General features: G+C 50.7%; 2 protein-coding genes across 4 annotated transcripts; one reads left to right on the top strand and one right to left on the bottom strand.

Annotated features, from left to right (window-relative positions):
• Nucleotides 1–22: 22 nt before the first annotated feature.
• Loxl3 (lysyl oxidase like 3) lies at nt 23–16,021 on the bottom strand. 2 transcript variants are annotated; one of them, XM_031382258.1, is made up of 16 exons: nt 15,932–16,021; nt 14,414–14,756; nt 12,612–12,775; nt 11,640–11,854; nt 6,801–6,857; nt 6,162–6,221; nt 3,128–3,347; nt 2,564–2,744; nt 2,299–2,453; nt 1,984–2,151; nt 1,685–1,847; nt 1,316–1,559; nt 1,102–1,217; nt 892–1,028; nt 668–779; nt 23–537 (listed from the first exon to the last, which is right to left on the bottom strand). In XM_031382258.1, exons 2-16 carry the CDS (start codon nt 14,727–14,729, stop codon nt 464–466), a joined length of 2,382 nt encoding a protein of 793 aa, XP_031238118.1. In that variant the 5' UTR covers nt 14,730–14,756; nt 15,932–16,021; the 3' UTR covers nt 23–463. The 2 variants fall into 2 exon arrangements, with proteins under 2 accessions (XP_031238118.1, XP_031238119.1); XM_031382259.1 differs by lacking the exons at nt 6,162–6,221; nt 6,801–6,857 and having other exon boundaries at nt 24–537.
• On the top strand, nt 11,483–19,296 carry Dok1 (docking protein 1). Of its 2 annotated transcripts, XM_031382262.1 has the most exons (9): nt 11,483–11,507; nt 11,674–11,937; nt 12,595–12,684; nt 16,226–16,399; nt 16,665–16,856; nt 17,159–17,458; nt 17,599–17,692; nt 17,806–17,990; nt 18,161–19,296. In XM_031382262.1, exons 5-9 carry the CDS (start codon nt 16,797–16,799, stop codon nt 18,968–18,970), a joined length of 1,449 nt encoding a protein of 482 aa, XP_031238122.1. In that variant the 5' UTR covers nt 11,483–11,507; nt 11,674–11,937; nt 12,595–12,684; nt 16,226–16,399; nt 16,665–16,796; the 3' UTR covers nt 18,971–19,296. The 2 variants fall into 2 exon arrangements, with proteins under 2 accessions (XP_031238122.1, XP_031238123.1); XM_031382263.1 differs by lacking the exon at nt 11,483–11,507 and having other exon boundaries at nt 11,671–11,937.
• Nucleotides 19,297–19,629: the final 333 nt, after the last annotated feature.

The raw sequence follows: 19,629 nt of genomic DNA, 5'->3' as shown, positions 1-19,629 counted from the left end.
TCTAACCACTGCACCAGTCCTGGGCTCTGAAGAACACATTTTATATAAAATAAAATTATACCTAGCAATATGTTACAGTCAAAAATGGGGGGCTGGATCTTTTCCCCCACCAAATGGCTAGAGGTAACGCGGTACTTAGGAGAACATAGAGCTCTTGACCTTCCCCTGTTCAAGAGAATGAGCTGCTGCAATCCTATGCGGGGCAGTTCTTTGTGGTGTGTTCTGTCTGTTGCTGGGTCTGTTGGCTGATTCTCCATGCTTGTTGGCCAAAAGTAATGACAGCTGACCCAGCAAGGGAGGCACCAACTTCTGTTCAATGGTTCATCGTCTGCAGTGCACAGGTGGATGAGTGTAGTGTGCCTGCTGACGTCAGGGGTTCTTGTGGTAAGCTCCTGAGGTAAAGGCAGCCTCAGACCCCTGCCATTGGGGGCCAGTGGTGGTTTGCAGACAGGGTGGCAGCATTTCAGACGATCTGATTACTGGTCTGGCCAGGGTAGCGCTCAAACCTCCTGTTGGCTTCTTCACTGAAGGCATCACCTGCAGAGTAGACGGTACTACAAGGGGCTGTCCCTGCCCAGAGGCAAGAACATACCCATCGCGGGCAACGGCGGTGGGATGGAAGCCTTTCCCTCCTGCCCTGCATCCACCCTTCTCATCTGTCACCTACCAATGTGGCAGTTGTGCACCCAGATGCGATGCCCATCGTATTTGCAGTTGCACTTCATCGCGTTATTGGTGAAGTCACTTTCTGCTACCTCAAAATTTGGGTTGATAACCACCTAGGAGTGAGAAGAAGGCTGGTATGACCCAGGTGCACTCCTGTAGGTCAAAGGTGTCCTCACCACCCACCCAAAACCCCAGCATCTGAAAGCCCAGGCAGATGCCAGACACCTGAAGAATGTAGTTTCCTGGTTTCACATCTGTGATATCGATCCACTGACAGTCAATGTCATGCCTGTAGAGATCCCAACATCCGACAGTGATGCCCTGTTCTCCAAAGTTGGCGCACTCGTACCTCTTGGAGACATCTGAAGGGAGTGTTAGATGTCAGTGAAGGGCAAGGCTACGCCTGGGCTTAAGTCCACTCTGGCCCCAACTCACCCTCCTGACACTCAGTGTCTTCTAGACAGAAACTAGCTTTGTGGCCTTCAGCCACCTTGGTGCCGTTGGGGGTCAGGATATCATAATGAGTGAAGATGTCCATACTGTGGTAATGCCTGTGGGACAAGGGGACTTGTGATTCTTCCCCGGATTCCAGCGGGCGTGTCACACCCCTAAGCCTTGCCTTTGTCACTGGCCCCCTCTGCCCTCTCACCCATGACACTCATGCCACACCCAGGAATGGCGCCCAGCCTTGGGCCTAAAGTCAGCTCTTCCTAGGTTGTGGATCTGGGAAGAGAATCGGAGCAGACGCCGGTGGCCATAAGGCCAGTTGGCTGAGCGGGCAGAGCTAGCCAGGCAGTTCTCTTCAGCAGCACAGTACAACATGTGCAGGGGTCGGTCTTCAATATAAGCAGTCTCCTGTACCAGTGCGGAGTGCAGCAGCAAATCTGAAGCAGCTACATGAGAAAGAGAGCAGTGGTTACCACTGAGGTACTTCCATCTCCTTACGGGAGACTGGCTTCTCCGTGGCAGACCATAGCACATCCCCCTCCAGTGAGCATCTCTAGCTTAAACTACTCACTCTCAGAACAGATGACTCCTGCAGTGAAGCGGGTTCCTGTCCTCTTGCAGGTGATGTGGGTGCTGTGATGGGCACATTGGTTCAGGGACAGCTCAGACCCCGTGCAACGCACTCCGCTCATCACCACCTCAGTTACATTCCCTGAGTCCCAGTACCAGGTCTCCTGGGGAATGTAGGTAGGTGTTCCAGTGAGGCCATAGGTTCCAGTTTCCAGGGCCAAGGGACGTGTTTCCACAGTCCTTGCCCAAAACACAAAACTTTGGTGACAACAGCTTTGGTTTTCTCTTCTCCCTACTTACCTGCAGGCCGTGGTTGGCGTAGCCAAGGCCAAGTTGCCTACAGGCTACCATGGCCTCCAATGTTCCCCAGTCATCCCCACAGATGAGGCCCCAGCGTAGATGCCCAGGTACCCCTATTTGCACCTCGACTCGCCCTTCATATCGGCTGCGGCCCCCACTGAGTCGGATCTGTCGGAGTATAGAGGGGAAGTGCAGGGGGCACTTTGGGGGTGGCGGTCTGGGTCAGAGAAAAGGCTCACAAATGGTGGGGTTGTGTGGGAGCTGAGTAATGTTTGGGCCTGAGTAGGAAGACCTAAAATAGAATGTATGACTGACCTTGGTCTCCACCCCAGTGTAGGGGAGGTTGCACCGGACCCCCGCATCCTGGCTGTGGGAGCAGTCCTCAGCCGTGATGTTCTTGGAGGGGCATCTCCAAAGGGAAGGTTCCTGGCCAGAGCATCGAACTTCACTCAAGTGGATGGCACCCATGCCTACAGTTGGAAGTCAAGCCTGAGGAGGTTGCAACTAGACCACTGCCCAGAGGACTCTCTACCTCCCCAAGGAATGGAACCCTAAGAGTGTGAACATCCTCTCCCCTCACCCTGCCCCATTCGGGCACCACTCAGGGCCTCTCGGGCAGTGCCAAAGCCCAGCTCTCGACACACCACACTGGCTGCCTGCAGGTCCCACTTTCGGTCACAGACTGTTCCCCATGTGCCAGCCTTCAGGACTTCCACTCGGCCTTCTCCAGGGTGGGCACCGCCCTTTAGACGCACACGGGCCTGTAGAAGAAAGACATGCCCCAAGAGGTGAATGGCAACATTGGTTTGGGGAGACCAGGGAGATTGTTGGTTTAAGTAGCCCAGGGAGCTGAATGAGGTTTTTTATCATAGTGGGTGGCATCAGATCTGTGGCACAGCCACTGGAAGGTTCCTTGTCTTCAAAGGTCAAGGCTTGCTTAGTAAGTAAAGGCCAGCCTAGGGAGTTCCCACCCTGGGTGGGAAAAGGTCACATTCACTGTCTTGGGTGGGAGTGTGTAGCTGAAAGGTAAGTTTGCAGTTAGCCTCGTGTGTGTGTGTGTGTGTGTGTGTGTGTGTGTGTGTGTGTGTAGCCTGGGGTTCAATCCCCAGTACTGCTGAATGAAATCATTCCTTGTCTTACATACCTCCCCTTGAGGCTTAGAGTGTTGCTGCTTCTTCTGACCAGTAAAGGTGGCATAAAGAGGGCCCAGCACACAGCTCACCACGGCAGGGCTTCCCCCAGAGCACCTGGTGGTGTCATTGGCACGATAGAACTCTAGAGAGCAAAGGGAGAGGTGGGCTTCTGTGCCCACACATGCCACGCTGTGCAGACCAAAGGAGTGTTGCTTCTTCTGGGCCAGCATCCTATGGGGACAGGAGTGAGGTGCAGTACTGTGAGGGTGAGCTCTCACCCCCCCCCTTGCCCCACAGCCATCTGCCAGTTCGCTTCCTTGACAATCTCCAACCTCTCATGGCCTCTTATCCCTTTCTTCCCCTTCTGTGTTTTCCTTGTGGGGAGACAGGACTGTCTAGTATGTAGTATGAGAGAGTATGGGCTGCCCAGTCAGGATCCTTTGGAGACTTGCAAACAGAACCCTAATATGACCAGGTTTGATAACAACCTTGTACCTTTTATTTTTGTTTTTGTATTTTGAGACAGGGTTTCTCAGTAGCCTTGGCTGTCCTAGGCTGTCCATAGAGCAGGCTGGCCTTGAGTTCACAGAGCTCTGCCTGCCTCTGTATTCTCCTGGAGTGCTGGGATTAAAGGCAGGCACCACCACTGCACAGCTGCAACCTTGTTCTTAATGACCTAAAGCCAGGCTGAGGCCATTTAGGCCACGAAGAGACCAAGGCAGCCATGTAAATCTAATGGGAAGTCTAAATCCAATGGGAAGCCAGAGACATGGCTCAGAAGGAGGGGCTGGCACAAAACTGGCCCGAATAGCCAGTGAGCAGATCCTTCTATTATGCTGCAACTGAACACACCAAATGAAGATGAGCTAGGATGCAGAGTACTGAGGAAGTCTGCATCTAAATGGCTTCTCAGAGGTCAGAGGAACTTCCAGGTCAGAATACTACAGCTCGGCAAGAATAGGCTAGAAGAATTGGTGATGACTCTCTAGAACTAAGACAAATGCGGCAGACAAAAGTTGGAGGGATTCTGTGTTTAAAGAGGGAAGATGGCTATGGCCGTCCTAATGGCAAACACAGATGTCTTAATGAGGTAGTCATGCTTGTGCCATTTCGGCTAAGCATTGTCCCACAGCCATCCAAGCAGAAAATAGGACAAGACCGGAGATGCTCACACTTGGAAACACTAGAGATGCCTAAGAGAAGAGGGGAACTTGTAGACAACACAGAACAAGAGCTTACAGCTAGGTGATGAGAAGGGAGAACTCATTCCAGAAAGACTGGGTGGAGCTCAGAGAGAAAGGGAAAGCAAAGGCCTGGTGGGGGTGGAGTAGGTCCACCAGGCTGGCTTATTGCAGTCTGATGCCCTATCCCTGGTGTGGGTGGAGTAGGTTCACCAGGCTGGCTTATTGCAGTCTGATGCTCTATCCCTGACGTTAGAGAAAAGAGGGAATGTAACAATGTAAAGCTAGGAAGACAGGAGAGAAGGTATTTATAAATAAAACAGGCAGGACTAGGCAGTGGTGGTGCATGCCTTTAATCCCAGCACTTGGGAAGCAGAGGCAGGCAGATTTCTGAGTTCAAAGCCAGCCTGGTCTACAGAGTGAGTTCCAGGACAGCCAGGGCTACACAGAGAAACCCTGTCTGAGAAAACAAACAAACAAACAAAAAACACACCCAAAACTGGCAAAGGAGGCTGGAGACTTTACAGAAAGTAAAGCCCAGGGTAAATGGATCTTGGAAATCAAAGAGATCAGGTACTCTCAGTGTCCTGTTTGGCTGAAAATCAACATCAGGCCATGCCAGGAAAAGACACCTAACTCCAACTCTCTCTTACCCTCTCCTTATAACCAATAAAAACAGCAGTGACTGCTGAGGGTCAAAAAAATTTGTTGGGCAAAGATGACCTAACCAAAGAGGAGTGCGAGAACTTGCACTCATCGAATTCTGAGCTCCTCAACAGCTACCAGGGACAGAAGCCCACTCGTGAGGCATACCTTGGGGTGTTTTGGGGAACACTGGAGCTTGCTGAGAGAAGAGGGGGTAATGGAAGAGATGCTTTCTCTTGGCGTCAGTCACAAGTTATCAGGGAGGTTTCAGTGGTGCTGCCTGCCTTTTAAAGATAAGTTGGACGGAAGGGTTGGAAGTCTCTTATTCCCTTGAATTCTGAGGGAGCCCAGGAAGAAAATATGCAACTGGATGCCTAACAGGCAGCCAGGTGGGGGGCTGTGATTCTTAAGCCATTCCTGGAAAGGTTCCATAGGCTACCCTCCACACCAGGTAAACTGGTAATGTTTACTTAAAAAAAAAAACTTTAATAATGTGTATATGTATGTGTCGGAGTGTGAGATGAGTAGAGTTGCCTAATGTAGGTACTGGGAATTGAACTCAGGAGCCCTGGAAGAGCAGTCTACACTCTTAACCATTGATTCCAAGTGGGATCCATAGGCCATCTCTCCAGACCCTGGTAATATTTAGTTAAAAAAAAAAATAGAGGGCTGGAGAGATGGCTCAGCGGGTAAAAGCACTGACTGCTTTCCATGAAGGTCCTGAGTTCAAATCCCAGCAACCACATGGTGGCTCACAACCACCCGTAATGAGATCTGATGCCCTCTTCTGGTATGTCTGAAGACAGCTACAGTGTATTTACATAAAATAAATAAATAAATCTTTTTTAAAAAAAATAGAACTTAGAAGCATTCATCAGATAAAGCAGGATGAGAACACAGATCTCTTGGGCACTCTGGGGAAAGGCAGGTACAGGACAGAGTGCTGGATTGCCTGCTGGAGTTCACAGAAGGAAGACAAGCACGCGGGCAAGTACAAAGTCCTGTGACTAACACAGTCCCCAGAGACTCACAACACAGTGCCTTACTTCCCGTTTCTGGAAGGATCTGGAAGGTGTTTGTCACAGCTGCCACTCCACCTGTCACCAGCTCCATCAGTCCAACAGGCCTGTCCTGCACGCATTCCTGGTTAGAGCCCTGCCCCTGCCCCTGCCCCTGCCTGTCCTGCTTCCTCTCTGCTTCCAGCCCCAACCTCATTTACCTCTTGCTTGGCCCTCTGCCCACTCGGGGCTTGTGTTTGACTTTAAACTTGTTGATTGTTCTGCAAAAGGGAGAGAGATATTGGGAGAGGCAGTCATTGAGCATATTATGGCCTGGGAAACGTGAAGCATTCTGCTTTTAGAAGGACCCTTTGTTCACAGGGGAGGGCCACTGATTTCCCTGCACACAAAGACTGCTGACTGCCAAGGAGGGAACGAACACACTCAGCAACCCCTGATGCTCACTGCAATCAGTGCCACTAAAGGCAAATCTAATTATGGAAATCCAGGTGAGGGAGAGGAGAGGAGGGCAGCGGAAGGTCAGTGGAGGAGAGAGTGGAATTGTTCCTGGACCAAGGGAGTTGTGAGTGTGGGTAGGGAGGAGGAGGAGGGATGCAAGGGCCAAGGCTGCATTCTCCTCAGGCGTTTCTACATAACTTCTTCCTCCCGTTCCCTAAGATCCAAGCTCACCCATTGCCATGCCTGCTTCCCACCCTCTCCTGGGGGCAGCCATTCTTCAACTACATTCCTAACCCACAGGCATGGGTTCTGGGATGGACATGGATAGTTCTCCATCCATCCATCCACCTCCTGAGGCCTCAGGGGCTGACAGGAGGTCCCCAGGGCTCTTGCCCCTTTACCTTCCAAGGGACTTGGGGTGTCGGGCTGAGGCTTTGGCCGATCGCTTCCTCAACTTTCTGTGAGGATAAGACAAGGTCAAGTCAGGATTGGTGGAGAACCAAGTGAAAAAGGCTAGTGCAGCCAGAACGGGGACGGGGGGTGGGGGGACGCAAGATTCCTAACAGAGAGCTTCCAAGAGTAGAGCGTGATGTTATCAGCCACTTCCAAGGCCCTACTGGGTCTGCTAGCACAGGAACAGGTGAGTGAGTCTCAGTGGAGGCCATGGACTCAGAGCAGTGCCCCAGGACCAAGCAAGACCTACAGAAATTAGATCAAGATGGATGAGGAATGAGGGCCGCTGGTTCTGGAGGTTGGTGGAAAACCTCAGGAGAAGGCAGAGGAGGGGCCATTGGGATCTGGAGGTCAGACAAGCAGCTTGGATCAGGCCCAGGGAGGCTGACAACATATCTTTCACTCCCCTTTGTGTGTGTGTGTGTGTGTGCGTGTGTGTGTGTTTCTTGGGTGGTCTCTCCAAGGAATTCCCTGGCACAGTCTAGACCTGAGACTGCTGGTCCAGGGCATATCTGAGAACATTAGCTTTGACATTTGACTGGGGAATCTTCCTGCCCACTTTCCAATCCCACAGGCCTGGTCATTCACAAGCTGAGCTCATCTCCCAAACATGCTTGCAGGGAAGTAAATTGCTTTACTTCCTTCTTCAGGGGTTTCCTCAAGTCTATTTCTCATCACTGTCCTTTTAATTTTGAAGACTTTAATTATGGCCACTCTGTGTCCTGCCCAACACTATATATGCCTTTCTCAGGGTATGCAGTAAGGTGGGGTGCAGGGTTGAGACAAGGTCTTGATTACATAGCCCTGGCTGGCCTTGAACCAGTCAGTGTTGATTCTTCTGCCTTTGTATCACACATACTAGGGTCACAGGATACACTCTGTAGCCAGGCTGGCCTTGAACTCAGAGATCTGCCTGCCTCTGCCTGCCCAGTGCTGGGATTAAAGGCATGCATCACCACTGCCTGGCTGGTCTGCACCTTAGAAAGAGGTTTATGGCCTTCCCTGTTGGCCCCTTGGTTATTGTTTCTTTGTCCATGTTCCTGCCCTGCCATTCCTCTTGAATACATAGTATACTGTGTGAAGGTGCACTAGGATTTGATATGTGCATTTTTAAATGTATTACTCTCTTCCCCTGAGTGTTGTCCAAACTTGTAATTCTCTTGCCTGAGCCTCTCAGGTATTAGGATTACAAGCATATGCCAACACCAGGCATGGCTTTTTCGTTTTCATAAATTTGGTTTTATGTGTGTGGTGTTTTGCTTACGTGTGTCTGTGTACCTTGTGCATGCCTGGCACACATGGAGGTCAGATGAGGGCATCAGAGTTCCAGAACTGGAGTTACAGATGGCAGTGAAACACCATGTAGGTGCTGGGACCTGTACCCTGTGTAGTCTGGAGGAGCAGCCAGTACTCTTAATGGCCACACAATCCCTCTAGCCCTGTGATTTTTTTGAGGCAGGTCTCACTGTGTAGCCCTGGCGGACCTCAAATTCAACATGTAGCCAAGGATGACCTTGAAGGCATATGCTACAGACCCAGCTTTTAATTTTTTTTAAAAGGTATTTGTTTCATTAAAGTAACTATTTAAAAGTTTACATTTGCTTATTTGTGTGTGTATGTGTGCCTATGTCTGTGTGCCTCTCTGTATGTATAGAGCCTATGTGTATGCATGTATCTATGGAAGCCAGAATAAGCCACTATATTCCTGGAGCTGGAATTACAGGTGTCTGTGAGACCCAATGAGGGAACTGGGAACTAAACTCAAGTACTCTGAAGGAACAATGAGTACTTTTAACCAATGAGCCATTTCTCCAGCCCCATAATTATTTCATTTATGAAAACCCATCTGAAAAAATAGAGCCACAGCCTGATCATGTCATCTCACAGACATCTTCTCTGAACTGCCTCCCTAACCCCATCCTGAGACAGGGTCTCCAAGTCAGCCTATAATTCCAGATCCTCCTGCTTTAGGCTCCAGTCTTCTGGGCTTGTGGGTGAATACCACCACTTCATTGAACACCTTACTGTCACTTGACATGGTAGCACACACCTTTAATCCTAGCACTGAGAGGCAGAGGCAGGTAGATCTCTGAGTTTGAGGCCAGCCTGGTCTACATAGTGAGTTTCAGGACAGCTATGCAGAGGGACCCTGTCCCTCCCCAAACAAATCAACCAAGCAACCAACCAACTAGCCAATTTAGTGTCTTATCCCATTACCCTTATTAGAAAGGTCTAGCAGGTCTGTAGCCACAGCCTGTGGATCTGTAATCTGCTGCTTGCCTACCTCCATCATCATTTAGCATCTTTATGCTCTCCACCCCTTGCATGGAGGTCAGTCAGTATGTGCCACAATGACACGAACAAGGGAGTGGCATCTAAAACCAGGCACGGTGGAAAATCCTACAGTCCTAGCACTCAAAGCTGAGGCTAGGGGATTACCAGATTAAGCTGGTTCACAGGGGGAGTGTCTTTTATAAAGAAGTGTTTCTTACATGCACTGAAGCTCTCAGAGCCTCAGTTTCTTTTCCTGCACAAGAGCAGTAAAGACTTCTAATACCTATACAGTTTCCTTCTAAAATTCTATAGCTTCCATGTATTTTACAACACCAAAACAACTTTAAATTATAAATACAAAACTGGGCACACCTGTAATTTGATAAAACGTTTGGCTTTATCACACACACACACACACACACACACGCACGATATATATATATATATATATATATATATATATATATATATATATATATATTAAAGAGAAGCAAAGAGCAAAGCCATCAATGGCTTAGTAGAGAAAAGCTCTCACCATTGGAACCTGGGAACATGAGTTTGACCCCAGGAATCCAATGTGGAGGGAGACAGCTACGCATATGCATCCCCTTTCTCCACAAGGCACTGAGCATCCCGGGAGCATACCTGTATCTTGCTGCCTGCACACTTGTCTCTAAACAAAGCAACTGAGTCACTCTGTCACAGCTGACCCAGGAACCCTTAGTAACTCTCTTTTTGGAGCAAACACATCCTGATGAATATTCAGGAACAAGAGCAGTGAGCCTGTCCAGTACAGGCAGGTTTGGGAGCCAGTGCAGTAAGGTACATTGTATTCTCTGAGTATCTGTTTAGGGAAAAGCCCCAATCTACCCTCTTATGCCTATGCACAGTCGGGAGTACATATTGATTAAAATCAGACACATCTTGGGGAAAAGGTGTGAACAGCAACCAAAGGCTTTTATAAGGAAACTGCCCACGGTTCATCCCTTAACTACGAGTCCTTCTCCTCGACCCACAAAAGGGAGCCGTGGTTGGTGACCAGGTGACCTTGAGCACTCTAGCTCAGGTAGCCTGCTGCTTGCTCTCTTGCAGCCTACCTGTCCCATACTTCCACACTGTCTTTGAATAAAAGCCTTTCACACTTTGCTATTTGCCTGTACTCTTTTCAATTCTTCGAATAAGATGCCACAAACCTGGTTCTGATAGAAGCCTCACTAACACGGCCATCCTTCTGTTTCCTAAGTTCACTTATTTTCAGGTTGTCCTCTGGTCCCCAGAGGAAGAATGACTGTGCTTAGTGTAGAATCACCAAAGTCTACAACAGAAGCCGCACACAGTGTGGCATCAAATAAATGTTGGATGAGTGACTCTCTAGATCTTGTTTCAGTTCATCCTCTCCTCTTGGAAAAGCTTGGGCTTCAGTCCTACAACTGTTTATAACCTGGTGTTTGGATTCTGAAAGACAAAGTCTGAGCTCAGTGCAAGGAACTCAGCCAGAGATGGATGCCAGTACAGGCGCACTATTGCACACAGCTTTGTAAAATGCTGCCAGTCTGTAGGCGACTTAGCTGTGTTCCTCAGGGCTGAAAGAACAAAGGTATGTTTGGGCACGACAGTAAAGAAAATTCCAGCAAATATGGAAATGAGTGGATGTTACAGAATGTATTGATTTTAGAAAGAAAGAGAAAGTTTTCTTATTCTACAGATAAAAGCTATTCGAGAGTAAGTTGCTAAGGAAAACATAGGGCAATTCTTAGAGATCTGAAACTATTGGAATAATAAAATTACACTCAAACCTATGATAGCATTCTGGGGACGATTACTAGAGACAGCAGTGAACTTAGTTTATCTGGATTTTAGCAAGGCTAAAAGAAAACTCTCATAATTTCACTATAGATGGGTGAAATATTGGTTATACTATCACCATGTTCTACCCAGAGTATATTCAGGTTCATAAGGCAGCTTTATCCGTATTGAGATAAGACCTGAACCGGTTTTCTATTTCAATGCAAGGAGTGCAGACTTTCTTCAAAGATTGGCACTTTACAATACTCGGCCCATATCTTACTCAGTGTGCTCAATTAAAAGTCATTTTAGTGACTGTTTATCTTTTACCAAATGAGATGCTCCAAGAAGGAAGCCGCCCTTTGCACAGCGTTCCCTAGGATGACTTGGCACTGGCCAGTAACAATCTCTGAGGCCTCGGGTGCAGCCTCACAAAGACACCCTCAGGCACCGCCTCTGACAGGCGGGCCGCACCCTCCACGAACTCTGAACTTTCAAGGCCCCAGGGCTCAGACTCCAGAAATCTGCCTGTCGACCACTGACGTCACAGGCGCGCATGCGCACTCTGAACCTTGCCTAGCCGTTTCAATTTCTAGGTAGGAAAGCCTTCCAGGTCTTGTATGGTTTCCCAGTTGCCCATGCCATAGCAGTCTCCTTGCGTTCCCTCTGGACTTCCCACAGTGCCTCTCGCCCTCTCCAAAGTCTGAAAACACCCTTAGTTCCCGCACCTGTAGAAGGCCATGTTGACTCTCTTTTCTCCAGGGAAGCCCAGCATACCGCAGACTACGTGGCTGTTGTGGGCACTCCAGCCTTTGTCACACACTTGCGACCAGCCTTCAGGAAGCCTGACTTCAACCAGGCCCTCAGTCACAGGCAGGGGTCGCCTGCCCCACTCCACAGCTGGTCGAAGTCGCACCTCCTCCACTTGCAGCTGATGCTCCACCTGAGACAGCATCAACCAGAAACAGGGAAAGAACCACAATAGCAATACCGTGCCACTCTGAAGGAGCCCTGTAAAACCCAATGGTGGGACCACTGAGACAGGGCTGAGAAAGACGCCAGGCCAGCTGCCTGTGTGTGGGATGTGGCCCAGAGTGCAGTGTGTAGCGGTGGCAGAATATGCTATGCTCGAGACATAATCACAGGGTCTGAAGGCACTAAGGAAGGGAAGCTATAATAAGTCTGCCTGAAGCCTGAGTCAACTTTCACAATGGAAGTCTCTTAGGAAGAGGGGGAAGTAGGAAAGATATTGGAGGAGCGCAGAAACATTGGAGGAGAGGGACAGGTGAACAGGAATGAAACTGGATGGAGCGCTCATGACAGGTTTAGTGATTCATTGTGAACACTTGAAATAATTGGATTTGAGGTCTAAGACTCTTCCTGAAGACCTGAGGTTCAATTCCCAGGACCCACATGGCAGCTCACAACCATCCGTAACTCCAGTTCCATAGGCTCCAATGCCCTCTTCTGGCCTCTCATCACTAGGCATGTGCGGGGTACACAGACATATATGACTGCAAACCACCCAGACACATTTTTAAAAATTGGATTTTACAGTGCAGCACCTCATCTGCCCCCACCCTCCAAGTTCCTCAGCAATCCACATTATCCTAGAAAGGCTTATGGGATCCCTTTATGATATCTCTTCTAATCACATATCCCCCCCCCCCCCCCCCCCCGCAGCCTTGTGCACTGCAGACCTCAATGACGTTGGAGTCTGAGAAGCCGGGAAGGCGCTGGTCCTTGCAGATGACCCCTGCATCCTCATCATGGGTACAGTCACTGTTTCCCCAGCCCCGGGAGGCACATTCTGTCACACTTCCTTCAGTCCCCCTGCAGCTCAGATTGTCCAACCAGATTCGGCCTATGGAAAGGGAGATGGGCAAGAAATGTTTGAGGATGGCTGACAGTGATGGTGACCTCACACGGCCTTGAGGCTAATCCTTCTTTGATGAGAAAAAGATGGGGAAGAGACAGGGGACTCTGGAGGGGAAGAGCGAAGAGGGTGTAAGGTTGACTCAAGGTTAGTGGTTGATTTGGGATGCTGAAGAATTGATTAGGGTGAATTAAAACAAAAAACCAACAACAGAGAACCAACATGTAAATTCTCACCAATATCAACCAGGGTTCGTTCAATAACAGCTATAATTAAGTACCTACTATGTGCCAAATGCTTTGCCATAGTATATACACAATCATCCTTAGACTGGATCTAGATTACTTTATGTAAATAGACTGGGGCTCCAAAAGCTGATGTAACTTGCCTAAGAATCTGACTTCTCACTGAGCCTTGAGAATCTTAGATTCTTTCCCTTCACCCTGCCCTCTCTCCTGTGGCATTTTTTCTGTATACCTATGTTGCCTACTGGCACAGAAACCCTATTTTTACTTTCTGGACCATATTGACTATCACCGACCACTCAAAACTGGGAGGAACCTTGTGAAAAGTATGTGTTCCAGCCAGTGTTCAGGGCATCTCACCTAGTCTAACAGAGCTTTACCTTTCCGCCCTAGGAGGCCACATAACTATCAGAAGGTCCTTGTGGGTCTTTACAACTTTCCCCTGCTAGGTCTGATTCAGTCCTTTGATGCTACCCAGAAAACCCTTCAGCCACGACTGTCCTTCCCGAATTGCTACCAACCATCATGTAATTGCTAGTGAGGCTTTGCTTGTTTGTTTCTGTGCCAAACTTTTGGTTTCTTTAGCTATTCCTCCTGAAAGTGGCTTTCTGAAAGCGGTTTCCTCTCTGTCTCTCTGCCTCTGTCTGTCTCCACCTTCCTCCCTCCTTCTCTCTGGAGGACTGAGTGTAGGGAAAGTACTTCTGAGCATTTCCACTTTCTACTATCAGTGTCAAAGTCTGTTATCTCCAAAGTGACCCAGAAGCAGTAGAGCAATTGGGAATGGGGGAGGGGGATCAACAGCACGTTGTTCCCTTGTCCATCCATCAATCCTACGGTGGGTCCATACGGTCTGAGCACTTTTAGCCTCAGAAGATTGTGTCCCAACCCTCACACCATTGTCCCAACCCTCACACCATCGTACTTGTTTTGAGTTCCTGCTTGCTGGTTTTAGCTCTGGCCTGGATCCTGATTTTGTCAGCTGTAGTATATGACCCCTTCCAGCTACAGCGACATGCAGGTACCATTCACCTGCCCTCCTCACATTATCACTGAGTCAACTGCATTTGGATCATTCAGGGCTACCGTGCACTGGGATGTCTTTGTGCATGGCTCTATAGAATCTTACTTTGCAAAAGAGAATTTAACCCCTCCCTCATTGTACACACAGAACACTGGAGGCTCCTGGAAAGTACTGGCTAGCTTCTGGTCACATGGCCCTGAAATTAGTATGTTAGATGGTTTATTATCTGTGGATTGCCTTAATTCTATCCATTCTTGGTGTCCCACGTCCCTTTAGCTGTGCCATCACTGTGTTTTGTTCTTCTCTCTGTACTTGAACTGCACTTAGGTAATGTCTGGGCTAGCCCAGAGCATTGCTCACCTGTTCCTGGGCCATATTTGGCACTATGGGTCCAACCTGTGGCTTCTGTGAAGCCCAGCTCCCGGCAGAGGACATGGGCAGCCTGCAGTGTGAAGTCATCATCACAGATGGTGCCCCATTCACCGGCTCGCTGTATCTCCACACGACCTTCATAGGGCTTTCTAGGAAAGCCAGCCAGCCGGAACCTCAGCCCCTGGCTTCCTACCTTCTTCTCTGGGCTGGTAGAAGGAGACGGAGACCCCACACTGAAGCTGCACAGAAAGAGCAGCAGCAGTAGTCCCCATGGGCAGCAATGCCACACATTGACAGCTCTCATGGTGGGCAGGGCCCAAGGAGGGGGGCACTAAGGGACAGAGAAGGAGAGACACACACACTAAATGAGAGTAGGAACACAAAGAAAACAAGCACAGCCCTAGAGACCTAGACTGGGGGTGAGGGAGACTCTCCTTTCCCTTTGCAAAGAATAAAACTTGTAACTAGTTGTTAATGTCCTACCATAACCTTCCCTGGTTTGGCCATCATTACCACCATTACCATCATCTCTATTTACTTCCATCCAGGGGGTGGGTACGGGTTAGAGACTGAGAGTCTAAGGATGGACTGGATAAACAGAGATATTGAGAAGAGACACAGAGAGGACGTCCCAGACAGGATGTGACAGGAAGGGAGACTGTGGGAATGAAGGGGAAAAAACCAGAAAGGCACAGGGTGAGAGACACTCTGAATATGGATAGATGATTTTAATAAAACAAACAAACAAACAAAAACCCAAAGCACATAGCAATGGGAAATGACACAGAGAGGCAAAACCATGAGGAGAGGGAATAAAAGCCAAGGTGCAGGCACAGGAGAAATGACAGCAAGACCCATGCAGCTAGACAGACTCAGACAGCAGCACAGGCAAGGGGAGCCTGGGAGACCAGTCCTGGAGATCCCAGCACCATGAATGAGAGGAGTCTTAGCAGTTTCCTACGGAGGCAGATGTCCAGGCAGGAAGGGCTGAGGCTAAAGGGAGTAAGAGAACCTTCTGCCATCCTCTCTAGTACATGGGCTCACAAATATGCTGCACGGACTCTAGGAGATCTAGGCTTCAAGCTGGGGCAGGGTTTGGTGTGGAGTTATCCAAGCTCCCTGTAACCCTTCTTTTTTCTGTCACTGGGCAACCAGAAGCTAGGGCTAGCTCCTCAGCTCAGGCCTTCTCTATCCAAGGCTGAAAACAGTCCTCCACACTAAGGGGGGCCCTGAATTGCTTCCCCCAACTCAGACAAGCCAGCTTTGTTCTGGGGGTATTTGGCTCCGAACCCCGGTGTTCATCGTAGGGCCTGCAAATTGCGCCCTGCAGCTTCCATCCCCAGCAATCTGCTCAGCTCTCCACTCTTCTGTTTAGCTCCTTTAGCAATAATAAAACTGTCAGTTGGTTGGCTTCCCCCGACTCCATCCCAAATCAGCGCTTCCCCTGGTCCACCATCCTCTCCATTCCCAACTCCTCTTCCCGCTGGCCGGCAGTAACTCCCCTACCTTCGACTAGGCAGAACTCCAGAGGCTGGAAGCAGAGTCCTGGTCCTGGAGATTACTTTCAGGACTTCTCAGAAAAAAAGTGTTCGGCCAGGGGAGACTGGACTCCCCCTTCCTCCCCCCCTCTTCGTTGGTCCCTCCCACGTCCCCTAGAGCCCTCCCACATTCCGCTTTCTCCCTCCATTCCGGCCAGGCCAGTTCCCCTCCTCTAGATCTTCCCCTCCCCTGTGGAGCTAGCTGCAGCCACGCCACCCCCTCCCACTCCTCCTGGCTCAAAGAAGCTTTCTTTTCCCGCAGGTTGGAGGCCGGGCAGCGGCGTTCATGATGCTTGACTTGCAAACGGTTTCGGGACAGTAGGACGGCCCCTGTGGCAAGCAGGAAGCTTTCCAGCCCGTACTCGTTCCTCCACATCCCCAATTAGACAGAGTATCAACAGTCCAGTCCAATTCCAGGGCTGGGCCATGAAAACAGGTCCCATAAAGAAAAATAATGTCCCGAGGGCCCCCTTGGTTCATTACAGCGCCCCCGAGTGCCTGCAGGTGATGTCACGGCCTTCACTCTGATGTCACGTTAAACATATGTCGTCACTCTCAGCTTCCACCCCCCACCCCCCCAGACACTAGGGCCCCTGGTTGGTGATCCCGGCTTCACTGAGCCGTACCACTGTGTGTGCGGTAAGATTAAGGCTTTAGTCAGTTCTCCCTGAGTTCTTCCTGATGTCTCGTTTTTCCTCCAGCCCCTCCGCCCCGCATCACCGCCGCAGGGGCCCGAGAGGGGCGGGCACGCCTCCGGCACCCTGCAGCCCCGCCCCACCCCGCCCCGCCCTCAACCCTCGGGGCCAGGAAGCGCGGAAGGAATCGCCTGGGCCATGGACGGGGCTGTGATGGAGGGTCCGCTTTTTCTGCAGAGTCAGCGCTTCGGGACCAAGGTAGTTTGTTTGTGGCGTGGGGGATGGCGAAACCCCTCTTTACTAGAAGTGGGTGAAAGAATCCAGAAAGAGGGAAGGGGCCGGAAGAAGGTCGGAACAGCGCGCAGGCAATTGCAGAGCCCCAAGACGTTCCCTTAAAAGTCTCGGGCTGTGCCCTCCTTGGTGCGGAGTTGGGACGGCATTATCTTTGGGAAATTAGCCCAGCCTGGGAAGCCCCAGACTCAGATCGGCCTTCGTGGGTCTCTTCTTCCTTGTGGGGCGCGTGCTACCGCGCACTCCCGAGTGTTTTCGCTCTTTCCCAGAGGTGGAGGAAAACTTGGGCTGTGCTTTACCCAGCCAGTCCTCACGGCGTGGCACGGCTAGAATTCTTTGATCACAAGGGGTCGAGCTCTGGAGGGGGTCGAGGCGGCTCTCGCCGTCTAGACTGCAAGATGATACGCCTGGCTGAATGTGTGAGCGTGGTGCCTGTGACTGTGGAGAGTCCCCCTGAGCCCGGCGCGGCTGCCTTCCGCCTGGACACCGCGCAGCGCTCGCACCTGCTGGCGGCGGACGCCGCATCCAGCACCGCCTGGGTGCAGACTTTATGCAGAACCGCCTTTCCGGTGAGTGACTGGGGGGTGGGCATCTCTGGGCCTAAGGGGCACTGCGAGGATGGAGCTATTATAGTGGCACTGGACTTCTTGCACCTACCCTAGACCCAAGAGAATTATATATATGGTCCTGGATGTTCCCTTTACTGCAGAAAGGCGGCTGGGCTTTGGCGGAGACGGAGAACCCACCTAAGTTTTCTGCCCTGGAGATGTTGGAGAATTCGCTGTACAGCCCCACCTGGGAAGGTAGATGTCTGGCAGGAATGGAGTGAAGAGGTGCTCTTGGGAAGTCAGTGATTGGAGTCTACCGAGTCCCTAACTTGCCCCAGCACTTCTTTTCCTTTTATGTGTTCTTCTAGGATCCCAGTTCTGGGTAACCTCGCAGAAGACCGAGGCTTCTGAACGCTGCGGCTTGCAAGGCTCCTACATATTGAGGGTGGAAGCTGAGAAGCTGACCCTCCTGACTTTGGGTGCGCAGAGTCAAATCCTGGAGCCGCTCCTTTTCTGGCCCTACACGCTGTTGCGACGCTATGGCCGAGACAAGGTGCATGGGGCTGTCAGGGAAGATGACTATCAGGGAGGGCTACCCGGTTAAGTAGCTGTAGGTGACAATTCCATTCCCAGATGTTCTCTTCTGTGAAGATACACTAACTTGGTCAGGCCTGTGACTTATCTCTTATGATACTCCTAACTGGTTTCTCTCCACACCCTCAGGTAATGTTCTCCTTTGAAGCCGGTCGCCGCTGCCCCTCTGGCCCTGGGACCTTCACCTTCCAGACTTCTCAGGGAAATGACATCTTTCAGGCAGTTGAGGCTGCCATCCAGCAGCAGAAAGCCCAAGGAAAGGTGGGACAGGGACAAGATATCCTCAGAACTGACTCCCATGATGGGGAGACAGAGGGGAAGATAGTTCCCCCTCCTGCTCCCCAGGACCCCCTGGGCAGCCCGCCAGCCCTATATGCGGAGCCTTTAGACTCCTTGAGAATTCCTCTAGGCTCTTCTCAGGACCCTCTATATTCAGACCCCCTGGGCAGCACCCCTGCTGGGGCAGGGGAAGGGGTGCATTCGAAGAAACCTCTCTATTGGGATTTGTATGGGCATGTGCAGCAGCAGTTGCTGAAAACCAAGCTGACAGACTCCAAAGAGGATCCCATCTATGATGAACCTGAGGGCCTGGCCCCAGCCCCTCCCCGGGGCCTTTATGATCTGCCTCAGGAGCCTAAGGATGCATGGTGGTGCCAGGCTCGGCTGAAGGAAGAGGGCTACGAACTCCCTTATAACCCTGCCACCGACGACTATGCTGTGCCACCTCCTCGAAGCTCGAAGCCTGCCCCTGCCCCCAAGCCACAGGGCTTGGTCCTTCCTGAATCTGGTACCATAGGTGGCAGTGGCAGCAAAGGCCTCAGCTCAGACACAGCTCTGTACAGCCAGGTCCAGAAAAGTGGGACCTCAGGGGCTTGGGACTGTGGACTCTCTAGAGTAGGGAATGACAGAGCGGGGGTCAAGTCAGAGGGTTCTGCCTGAGACAGTTGCTGATAGGGTCCATGGGGTGGTGGCACTAAAAAAGAAACCTGAGGGTGGGAGGGACCAGGGGATCAGAGGAGTCAGGATGACCAGTCTCGGGGAAGTCGTGGGAGTAGATCAAACAGGGCTGAGGGATAGGCCCTGGGAAGGCCCAGCAGTGCTAAGGATTGGCTAGCTGATGGACTAGGCCTATGGAAGGGTCCACTGGTTGGAGTGGGTACCCTTTGGGGAGGCCACTATGGATCCTTACTACTGTATTGTTCTTTGCCGGATACATTTTTAATTTATAAGATAAATCTCATTAAAGCCAGCTTGGGTTGAAAAGGTCTCTGACTATGAATAGACACTGTGGCATCATGGACTGGGAGGGTGTGGAGAGCTCAAGAGAAGAACCAGAAATATGTTGGGGACCATGGAAGGACGAAGGGCCCAGGGAGGGAAGCCTACAGTGTGGTGACTCAGAGCCCAGGTGGCCACGGCCTCACTGGGCTGGTCTCTGTCTCTGTGACTCTGGGTCTCTTGTCTGTTACCTACAGTTCCTAACTGCTCCTCTGTTGTCCTTACAGTAAGTGTGAGAATTGGGCTGTGCCTGCATGAAGCACATATACTTCCTAGGCACTTAGTGTAATCTAAAGCAATTTACAAATGGCAGCTATTTT

This window comes from Mastomys coucha, unplaced genomic scaffold (genome assembly GCF_008632895.1).
Source record: "Mastomys coucha isolate ucsf_1 unplaced genomic scaffold, UCSF_Mcou_1 pScaffold20, whole genome shotgun sequence".
In the NCBI taxonomy this organism is placed as follows: Eukaryota; Metazoa; Chordata; class Mammalia; order Rodentia; family Muridae; genus Mastomys; species Mastomys coucha.
Note: the sequence above shows the minus strand (reverse complement) of the source record. Positions and strands in the feature narration are given on the sequence as shown.

Coding starts and splice junctions, on each gene's coding strand:
- Loxl3 (XM_031382258.1), bottom strand. CDS start 14,729: ATGAGAGCTGTCAATGTGTGGCATTGCTGCCCATGGGGACTACTGCTG. Junction 6,222..6,800: donor CACCCCAAGTCCCTTGGAAG/GTAAAGGGGCAA, acceptor TCCCTTTTGCAG/AACAATCAACAAGTTTAAAG. Junction 3,348..6,161: donor GGCAGAGGGCCAAGCAAGAG/GTAAATGAGGTT, acceptor CTGTCCCCATAG/GATGCTGGCCCAGAAGAAGC.
- Dok1 (XM_031382262.1), top strand. CDS start 16,797: ATGGACGGGGCTGTGATGGAGGGTCCGCTTTTTCTGCAGAGTCAGCGC. Junction 17,693..17,805: donor GTACAGCCCCACCTGGGAAG/GTAGATGTCTGG, acceptor GTGTTCTTCTAG/GATCCCAGTTCTGGGTAACC. Junction 17,991..18,160: donor GACGCTATGGCCGAGACAAG/GTGCATGGGGCT, acceptor CCACACCCTCAG/GTAATGTTCTCCTTTGAAGC.